The sequence below is a fragment of the Rattus norvegicus genome, chromosome 12 (assembly GCF_021556685.1).
Source record: "Rattus norvegicus strain SHRSP/BbbUtx chromosome 12, alternate assembly SHRSP_T2T, whole genome shotgun sequence".
Taxonomy (NCBI): domain Eukaryota; kingdom Metazoa; phylum Chordata; class Mammalia; order Rodentia; family Muridae; genus Rattus; species Rattus norvegicus.
Genome location: NC_141545.1, coordinates 10,492,378 through 10,503,472, shown reverse-complemented (window position 1 = coordinate 10,503,472; position 11,095 = coordinate 10,492,378). Strand labels below are relative to the sequence as shown.

Genomic DNA, 11,095 nt, shown 5'->3' with positions numbered 1-11,095 from the left:
ACTTCCTTCCCTTTTCCTCCTGGAATCAAGGTGGTTAGCTTGCCGGGGAATTATCAATGTGTCCCACAAGTGGAAGTGTGCTCAGAATATTAAGCGTTAAAGAGAGATTTTAGGGAACAAGATTTTTGTCTTGTGGTTTCCTGCTAGGTTCACCTTTCACCTGGGAGGTATAAGACAAGACTTGAAGGAAAGCAGGAAACAGATGACAAACATTGTGGAGCACTATTGTTACCCAGCACATCTTCCTCAGTGGGAAGGTGGAAAACAACAGAAACCACAGCTGTCTTAGTCTAGGATCTCCAGATGGACAGAAGTGATAGATTGAGTCTCTGTACATAGAAAGTGTCTGTGTACCCATGGAAAGTTGAAGAACACTCTAGTGGTTCAGCCCATGTGGCTGAATGTCTCAGTGATCTTCAGCATATAACATAATCCTCAAGCAGCAGGCTCCAATGCCTTTAAAAAAAAAAATGAACGTGTTATCCAAAGGTCGGGAAAGCAAAAAGAAAAAGAACTACCATGTCAATGTTCTTCAAATATGCAGGCTGCCACCAGAAACCGGGGTCTAGGTTAAAACTGGATCTTGTTACCTCAAAATTGCCTCAGATTAAAGAAGGGTTCCCCCCAAGCCTCCACAGTACCCAACTCTTTGGGTTTTAGTTAACCCCAGATGTAGTCAATTTGACTAAGAACAGTAGCCATCACAACAGCCAAGGCAGAAGAACTGAGAAAATTTTCACTCTACCCCCACACCCTGTGGCAGACCAGGAAAACATGAGAGACATTTCAAAGCAATGATTTTATCCAACAAAGGAAACATTGACATTTTACTTATGGAGTCCGGATATGATATAAGTTTGTGTAATCCTAAGCGTGTTAAGTTAAATCCTTTACTGAATGTGCTCAGGGTGTAATAGCAGACATAATTTAAGAATGTTCTCAGCTCGAACTCATGCAGAAACACCTGTAAATTATAAAAATGATGGACAGGAATGACTCCGAATGTTCATCTTGAACCATAAGGTCTTAGCTGAAAACAAGTAAATGACACTGTGAACGTAGATTGCTCAAGAGTCAATTATGTTAATTATGATGTGTGATCTGACAGATGGAGATATCAATGTCTCAATTCTCACATACACTAAGAACACAGAGCTACACATCAGGAAAGTCACCTGTCAGCACTGTGAATGAGTACCTTTCTTAGAGGGACAGCTTTGCTGAGCTAGTCTAGCCTCAGGATGAGGCTGTTTTGCCCCTGAGCAGGCTGGCTCAGAGGAATGCCACAGCTGCTTCCATACAGACCAGAGGAGCTCATGTGAACTGGTCCTCACTGCTGTCCATCTCAGGGCTGTGACATCACGGTATAGAGTTCTATATTTCTAAGGTTCACTTTTATTTTATATGCATGTGCATTGTCTGTATGTGTCTGTGTTCAGTGCCAAAAGAGGTCAGAAGAAAGCAGGAGAATCCTGGGGCTAGAGTTATAGTAAATGGATAGCTACCATGTGGTTTCTGGGGATGGAACCTAGGTCTTCTGTAACAACAACTATTGCTCTTAACTGCCAATGTATCTTTCTGGCCACTTTTTAATTTAAAATTTATTTTTATGCATTTAAATTAGGATATATTACATTACTTTCCCCCTTGAAGTCCTCTCTTCATCCCTTCCCAAATTCTTCCCAGCCAATTTCTTCCTTGTTAAGTATGTGTGGATAAGTATACTCAGATATATTAATAAAATTCGCTGAGTCCATTTCTGTTGGTTGTGTGTATGGTTTCAGAATTGACCATGTTGCATTAGATACCCGAAGGGGGAGCTCATTTGCCTGAGACTAGTTCACCCACTTGCAGGAGAGTTCTACTTTTTAAAGAGCAACAGGATGTTGAGGTTTGGAGCTAAATCTCAGGACAATCCTGGTGAACAATCATGTGTGTCCTAGCTTCCTATTCTCTAACAGCCCTTGCACTCACAAATCATTAGGGAAGCCTGGAATGTTAAAAGCACAGGTGCTGCACCAGCTCCAGTGGAGCCTGCCTGACATGAAACAATCCCGGTCAGCAGGCCAGAGATATGTGTTCCTCGGAACTTGGTCTCCTGGAGATACTTGGCCACTTCCTGCTCGACTTTCTGCCTAGCTGATTCCAATGGGTACGATCTGGAGTTACATACTGACTCTTTTGTTTCTTTTTTTTACTTACAGGAACATCGAGACCCGATTTGGTCTTTATGGACCATTCCTCTTTGAAAGCACTAGCAAAAATTAAGTAGAATCAGAATGAAATTCTAAGAGATGTGATCCATAATTTACAACAGGAAGAATTAACTGTGGAAAATCCAGACCTCTTAGATAGTGAAAGAATTAAGGCGCTAGCTATTAGAGGGGAAAGTCCTGTCAATTATGAAAAATCCAAACATTTAGGAATTCCTATCAAGTAGTTACATGGAAGAAAACATTATTTAATTAGAGGAAGGTGGTGGGCCACTCCTTTAGGTAGAAACAGCATGAGTAGATACAGGACTACTGCGGAGCCATTGCCGTACACAGTGACATATGATGAAGAAGGTGATAGATGGGTTAATATTGATGGGAAGAGAGTACTATATTATTCTTTAAATTTTATAGAATGCTTAGCCAGATCACGTCCCCGTGCTTGCCTATTATCAAGAGGAACTATCCTATCTTTAAAAAGACAATTACATGAATATTGGCTAATAGAGAGAAAAAGACTAAAGATTCCTTAGTGCTGGCTGTCCTGTTGTTATCCGAGAGATGATATTTAGAGATTGAGGTAAATGAGGTCTATGACCACCGTCTGGCACCAGTCTGATTCTCAGGAAAATTTATTTCCTGTCTTGCTTTCTGTTCTGAACTTCATGTAAACTGTTAAACTTTTCTTGGTTATTATTTGTGTGTACCCTGTCAAAGGGCCAAAAAATTGGCTCCTGTTCAAGCATTGTATGTAACCACAAAGCAGATTTCAGTGAAATCGCAGCAGATTCAAACCACCCTGAGTGTGTTGTGTCTGTCTGTCATTGCGTCGAACCTGTGCCTTCCTGAGTACCAGAGCCCTGCTTCTCCCGAGGTGTCCTCTGTCTGAGTGGTCTGTGGCGCACAGGGGCCTTGTTCCCCCTTCTAAGTAGGACTGAAGCACCCACACTTTGGTCTTCCTTCTTTTAAGCTTCGTATAGTTTGTGAGTTGTATCATAGGTATTTTGAGCTTTTTGTCTAACATTCACTTATCAGTGAGTGCATACCATGTGTATTATTTTCAACCATGTTACCTCACTCAGGAAGCCTGTGGGCACTCCCTCCTCCTCTCCAGATCTCTGTTGACCAGAATATTACTACTTTACTATCAGGATTCCGTGGGCACCCACTGGGATTTCCAGGTTCTTGTTTCCTGGAGCAGATTGGACGGAGGTATGAAGAAAGAGGCAGGCAACACAAAAGGATTTGTGAAGAGAGATCATATTCCTGAGGGAGGGAGTGGGATGAAGCACAGATGTGTTAGAAGTTCAGTGCAACGGTGCACAGAGGATGGGTACACACATGCAAGGGTGAGGGGTAGGGGACAGTGGGGGGACATTCCTCTCACATGGTGCAGGTTTGGGGATCATTTGTACAGTGTAGACTTTCTAATACATACTCTCTTACGTGTAGTCCATAGTGAGTCACCTAGAGGAAATGCAGTGCCACTGAACCTGTGCCCCTCCTGACTGCTCTCCATAGCCTCAGTCTTGAGGTGTCTAGCCCACTTCTTTGGCAGGAAGCTTTCTTTGTATGCTAATTTTTCGGGCTTTCTAAAATGCATCTTGAACCCTACCTTTTTCTCCTACTTCAACTTTCTGAGAGTCGTGGTCCCAGAAATCTTTAGGGGGATGGAGCTGAAGGGTGATGACCTGTTGTTTTATAACCACTGCCTTTATGTTTAGGGATGTCTCCCAGCTTGAGAGGACCCACGGGTCTCTCTCTGTTCTGTATCCTTGAGGAAGAAGACCTGCCTGGCCTCTGTCCGAGTGGCTGTAATCCCTGTATCACAGGAGTTTAGTCTGAACCTTCTGTGCACTAGAACACAAATTCTGTAAGAATGTTGGTTAGAGAGATAGGGTCCAATGATTGATTACACCAATCAACAACCTACCAAGGGGCAAGCACTAGGAAAACCATAATAGTGGGATAGATTTACAGGTAAATAGGGGGATAGAGAGGGGTAATAGTGAATATCGCTCCTAGAGAAGACCCAAGTCCAGGTCCCATCATCTATGTTGGACACCTTGCACCCTTTACCTCCAGCCCCAAGGGAGTCTATACTCTTTTTTGCCTACTAGGATAGCTACCCTAATGTACACATGCACACGCACGTGCACACACACACACACACACATGCATGCACGCACACACACGCACATTCATATTTTTAAAATAAAAATTACACCTTTTAAATTTGTTTGTAAATTATGCATGTTGGGGGAGGTGTGTGTTGTGGTTTGCCTTGGAGTTCTCTCTGTTTTGATGCTGATTCTGCTCCCCCAAGGACGGCTGCCTAGTCACATACTCAGGACTCAGGTGACCTTATCAGAGGCTCCCACTGAATTTGTAAAATAAAGGCAAGAGCTTGAGATTTGGGCAGAGGGAGGAGTCGGGAGCGAGAGGGGAGGAGTCAGAAGAGGGGAGGAGAAAGGAGAAAAATCGAGGAGAGAGGAGTCCTGGGAGAAGGAGAAGCTGGAGACCTGGGAAATAAAAGGTGCAAGTGATGAGGGATTTGGGAGCGAGGAATAGGACAGTGTAGGGTGGATCTGTCCAATCTAGATGCTAGATTGTTTTCATATTAACCGAGTTGCGTTTTCTTTGTACGGGCCGATTCGGGTTGGAGAGGATACTGCAACAGGTGTGCATGTGGGTGTGAGTTCCCACACAGGCAGGAGAGGACACTGGATCCTCTGGAGTCATGGCTATGAGTTGTTTGATGTGACTGCTTAGAACTGAACTCATGTGCAAGAGCAGTGCCATCTCTCCAGCCCTAACCACTGGCCTCTACATCTTTTCTTTCTTTTTCTTTTTAGGGTAATAGTGTGAAATTGTAATAACTGCATGTCTTTTATACCAACACACCCCAAAGAAGAAAACCCAGGCACACAGCAATCCTAATCGTGCAGGATGGGTCTTGTGCTTCTGGGTCTGCATGCGACATTCAGCAGTCCCGTGCCAGACCCACACCGTCATCCAGCATTCAGAACATTGTATCTAAGATGCAAAGCTAACACCACATCTGGATTCATATTTGTTGGGCTTATTTTTCTTTTTCTTACCAATTCCCCCCTCAGTTTAAAGTGTGTGTGATTATAGCTGACTTTAACTCTATTATGGACTCGGTGGTATATTGAGTGAATGGGAAGACAGAGAACAACTACCTCGTTCCTTCTGTTCTCTCCTTCCTAAACTCACATGTGCCATCTCGTCTTGACTTTGCTACTTTGGCTCCCTACCCCTGTCCATTCTTTCTTCCAGGAGCCTGGGACTGAAAGGCAGATGTGACCTTTGCTTTCCCCAGCCCTTTCTCTTCCAGGTACTCATGGCATCCTCCAAGTCATCGATTCACTTCCTGTGCCATGTATGTCCCAGTCTTTCCATTTCCAAAACGAGCCTCACCTGGCCACTTGCTGCCTTGCACAAGCAGCAGTGCAGACTGTCCGCACTCCAAGTTGTCACAGAGATGGAGTGTTATGCAGTGTTGTTCATTAAGCAACATCCTATACACACGAAATCTTCTTATGTCTCTCCTAAAGCTATACCCATTACACAGCACTTTAAAAATCAAGATTAATTTGCCTTTTAACCGTGTTTTCAGTATTCTAGATGGCCTCTGGGTAAAAGATTTATCCCCTCATCTTATAAAAGTAAAGTGACTAACATAATAAGGGTGCTTAATATTCTTTGTACTTTAGTTAGCGCTATGAACTACAGAGATGACTGACAGTGCTCGTATTCGGATATTAATGACAATGTCCATTTTAAATGCCCTCAGTAAAATAAGGGACATATCCTAAGCCCATTGCCTTCCTCGATGTTCTCCTACCCACAGGCCTTCTACCTTGATTGCCTGTTGCACTTGTACAACAGAACAAGCACTATTGGCGAATAGATTGCCATCTATAACATCACTATGCTCTAGTTAAATGCTGCTGTACCCTACCCAGTAGCCCTCTGTATTCTCTGAAATAGACCGATGATTCTCTTGATACTCCAGGAAAGCCCTAAGCATACTTTATTCTGAAATGTCTAACTTTGACAATAAGTCTAATAGAAAATTATTCAGTGACTGCTTACATCTTAAGAATAATCATAAAACACCGGCTTCTCTTCAGCCCCAGCCAGTGCGCTGTGGTCGCCGTCATGCTCGCCGCTGCCCTCCGTCGCTGTACCGCAGCCGCGGCCGCCCGAGGCCTTCTGCACCCCGTCTCGGCTCCCAGCCCCGCTGCCGCTGTCTGTTCCATTCGCTGCTATTCTCATGGGTCACATGAGACAGATGAGGAGTTTGATGCTCGCTGGGTGACATACTTCAACAAGCCAGACATTGATGCCTGGGAGTTGCGTAAAGGGATGAATACACTTGTTGGCTATGATCTGGTTCCTGAGCCCAAAATCATTGATGCTGCTTTGAGGGCATGTAGACGGTTAAATGATTTTGCTAGTGCTGTTCGCATCTTGGAGGTTGTTAAGGACAAAGCAGGACCTCATAAGGAAATCTACCCCTATGTCATCCAGGAACTTAGACCAACTTTAAATGAATTGGGAATCTCCACTCCAGAGGAACTGGGCCTTGACAAAGTGTAAACTCCCTTCGATGGGCTTCCCAAGGACTTAACTGCTATTGCTACTTGATTGAAACAGTTGCCTGGAAATGTTTTATTTGAACAAATTTTCCTTTGAGTATCAAACCATGTAACTTGGACTTTAATAAAGGGAAATGAGTTTGACCCGAAAAAAAAAAAAAAGAATAATCATAAAATTTTACTATATATAGATGGATCTACTGTACATAGATTTTTTTTTTGAGGCCTTCACTTTTTTTATTCTGTGTGCACAAAGACTAGGATGATTTCTATCACTGGGTAGACAGTCAGTTTCACTGGGTAGACAGTTGAATAATCCATTCAGGTTGCTTAGTCCAACTTAATGAAGCCTATGTCCTTCACGTACTGACGGAAGCACTGTTGGCACATGTTCAGCCCATGTTTATGGATCAGACCGTGGCAGTTAGAGCAGACGCAGCAAGAGCGAGAACCCTGGCCAAACTTTCGCGGGGACTCCAGTAGAGCTGCTGGTGAACCATCTTGCCTTCAGATGCCCAAGGAGGAAAGAGGCCTGTATATAGATTTACTGTGTATAGATTCTAGAAACTCTGTTACCAACATTAATTTTTTAGTTCTGATGTGAGCATATGCAATGAGCAGAGATCTAAGTCGAAACACAATTCATGATTTTGACACATAACAAAAACTGTAGGGCTGTCTAGCCTCTTTGGGTACTTCAAGCAATGACTTTAATTAGAAAAATATATTTTAGAGACCATCAAACATCTATTTCCATAATTGAAATGAAGGGTCTTTTTTTTATTTAAATAAAAGCACACTGGCCAAGCATTAGACACAGTGACTAGGACCCACTGGTGTGGTTACTGTCATTCTAAGGTGGTTGCTTGAACTGATTTGTAATACATAATAAAATCAACCAAACTGAATACAACAACTTATTCCACCTGGAAGATATCACATTGGCCATTCCAAATACTTCCCACACTACTTGATACCTTAAGAAACCACATCTTTATGTTTTTACACTTAGAGATCAGGAAGTAACTCAGGAAGTGGGTTAGCCTCAAATCACTTCAAATTTCAGAAAACTATGAGCAGAAAACAGTTTTCAACCTAGGAGATTTAACAGATGATCAAATTTACTTTAACAATCATAATCCAGGAAAAGCTAGATTTTTTTTTTAAATCTCAAGTTTGCAGTTAAAACATTTAAAGAAATATCATTGTAATATTGCTTTGAAGTCCTAAACATATAGAATGAACCAATGGTGCCTTATAATCAGAGCTGCCCCACTCTTCCAAAATGATTGATCTGTCAAAAATACCTATAATTCTCACCGCATAGCATCATGACATGAGACCTGCAAGACTTTCCCTCTGATGGCGCCTATTTGGACCATTCCAGTTGGCCACCTATGGTCACATAGATATGTGGTCAAGAGTCTAATGGATAAAGAGTTAAATTCTAAATGTCCATGACTGGACTTACCCCACGACATCAACTTAGGACACAGTGTTCAAATAGAACCTGATTATGTCACCCTTAGAACTGCACTGGCAACAGCTAATGCACCTCTTCTCCCTGGTTTCCATTTCTCTTCCTTCCTTTCTTTAAACTTTTATTAATTTGTGTGTTTTATTTTGTTCTGAGGCAGTGCCTCACTCTGTAGCACTGGCTGACCTTTACTTTACTCTACACACTTCCTGGCCTTGAACTTACAGAAATCTACCTACCTCTGCCTCTCGAGTGCTGGGATCAAAGGTAGGTGCCACCATGCCTGGTCCCTTCCTTTTTTTTAGAGTCAATCTCACTTTAAAGTAAAAATTGGTTTGAAATTCTCCACCTTTTTAACTTCTAGAATGAATGCTGAGACTACAAGACTGTGCATCCAAGCCTAGCCACTTCCTGTATAATACCAGTCACTTCAGATCTGAGGCCGTACCTAAGTTCTAAGCCATACCTCATACACACACAGACACACACACAGACACACACAGACACAGACACACACACACACACACACAGAGACACACATACACAGACAGATACACACATACAGACACACAGACACACACACACACACACAGACCGACACACACACACACAGACAGACACACACATACAGACACACAGACACACACACTCACACACACACACATACAGAGGGACACACAGACAGACACAGACACACACACAAAGTGATACACACAGACACACACAGACACACACACAAAGTGATACACACAGACACACACACACACAAAGAGACACACACACAGACACACACAGACACACAGACAGACACAGACACAAACACACACACACACAGACACAGACACACGCAATCACAGACACACACATAGACACACACAGACACACACACACACACACACACACACACACACACACACAAATATTGACATTTATCACTGCCCTAACCAATTAAGCTGAGCCTACTCAGAGTCTCAAGAGGAGCCAAGGATGTGAGAAAATAAGGGGATACGGAAATAATTATGTAAATTATGCCCCAATTATTTTCTTAGAAAGTTATGCAAAAATCTTTGCATGATATTTAAAAAACCTCTCCTCAGAATGTTGTACTCCAAAATTAGATCAATTAAATCAGATTCCTGCAAGTATCTATTCTGATGAAATGGATCTCTATGAATAAACCCTGTGTCTATTCATCTTAAATCAGCCTTGTCCTTGACAAGTGAAGGTGTACTTTGTTCCGCAGACATGGTAATCTAGGTTTTCCAAGTAGTCAAAATTACTTGCTGATTCCTTGCATTTACTAGGAACCTCATATGGTAATTTGCTAGGAAGAGACCAACTAATGGCTTCAAACATTCCTAGACGATAATGTATGGTGCATTATTTATATTTGAGGATAGCCTTAACCCTCTAGCACAAATGTGGTGACCAGGAGAGTCCTAAATAAGAAAGTGGCTCTGGACTGTTTACTGGCCAGTCTACTGACATTTAATGTATCTTTTTTTTTTTTTTTTTTTGGTTCTTTTTTTCGGAGCTGGGGACCGAACCCAGGGCCTTGCGCTTCCTAGGTAAGCGCTCTACCACTGAGCTAAATCCCCAGCCCCCATTTAATGTATCTTATTGTGTCTGAGTAATCATCCTTTAATTAGAATTGATCAGACATATCTTTGCAACTCTCCTTCCTGACTTGGCCTAGGCTAACCAAAGCGTGAATGTAAAGGGGGTTCTGGTATTGTGAAGTGTTTAATTCTGTGTGCACATGAGGGCTCCTTTGCTTTCTGAAGAGAATGGGCCCCTCATGCTAGGCTCTTTCTGTTTTGTGTCGATGGATGTGCGTTTGTTTATTGTCTTGCTCCTGCACTAACATATGATTCCCATGAAAAGGGATGAGACCGTCTGCTCTCATGCACCACTGTCTCCTAAGTCTGCTGAGCCATATTGCAGTCTGCCACGTAGCAGATGCCAACTAAGAATTTGCTGAAGAAATAGGCTGTCTTGCACAGACCGAAGGCAGTGTACAAGTGTTACCAGTGTCCCGAAGGAGGAGTCTAGCCTGCATCTTGGTTGGGGGCCTGCATGTGCTACCATGGTAAAGACCAGGTAGGATGGACACGTGTTCACAATCAGGGCACTCACCTGTGTAGGGCGCTCAGAATTAGGGACTTGGAACCCCAGTTTTGTCACTCAGTATGTCTTCAATAACCAGCCTCCGTCTCGACACAGACACAGTGTGCCTACGTGGGCATTCTGAAAACTGTTTAGGGGAAGGCTTTCAAAGAGCCTGGCCTTCTCTGCCAGCTGCTATCAGATTTGCATGGTGTGAACAGGTGTAGTGAGCCATATTGGATTTGGGCCTGGCCGCTTTGTAACTGTATGGCCACAGTTAAAGTAATGGGATTGTTGGACAGAGGCCTCTCCCTTGTATTTACAGCACAGGAAGAAAAGACCAAGTAGTAAACACCCGGTATCTCCACTGCATGACCTCTGCTGAGCCCGGCTGATGCACGTGGAACTGACACACCTGGACCACACCTGGGTGGTGGTCAATTTACTTCTGCCTTTTGCTTCCTCAGCCTTTATCCTGGAGATTTAGGCTGGTCTTCTGGGATTTCTCCCTAATTAATTCAGGTCTCTTGTTGGTCTTTCGTTACCAAAGTCAGCAGCCGGGTAGTCAGGAGCCAGGGTTTCCCACTGTGCTTCCCAGTTATTTTCTACCTGGAGACTTGGGTATATAAGTGGTGAATAAAGCTACAGGAGACTCTCACTCTTTTTCCTCACTC

The 11,095-nt window shown here is 43.1% G+C and overlaps 1 protein-coding gene and 1 pseudogene across 2 annotated transcripts; one reads left to right on the top strand and one right to left on the bottom strand.

Moving 5' to 3' along the window:
* Positions 1 to 6,352: 6,352 nt before the first annotated feature.
* Rps29-ps5 (ribosomal protein S29, pseudogene 5) lies at positions 6,353 to 7,338 on the bottom strand (annotated as a pseudogene). The gene has a single exon (XR_015634542.1). The product of XR_015634542.1 is annotated as a ribosomal protein S29, pseudogene 5, transcript variant X2 (transcript).
* On the top strand, positions 6,387 to 6,986 carry Cox5a (cytochrome c oxidase subunit 5A). The gene has a single exon (NM_145783.1). The coding sequence runs from the start codon at positions 6,399 to 6,401 to the stop codon at positions 6,837 to 6,839; it is 441 nt and encodes a 146-aa protein (NP_665726.1). The 5' UTR covers positions 6,387 to 6,398; the 3' UTR covers positions 6,840 to 6,986.
* Positions 7,339 to 11,095: the final 3,757 nt, after the last annotated feature.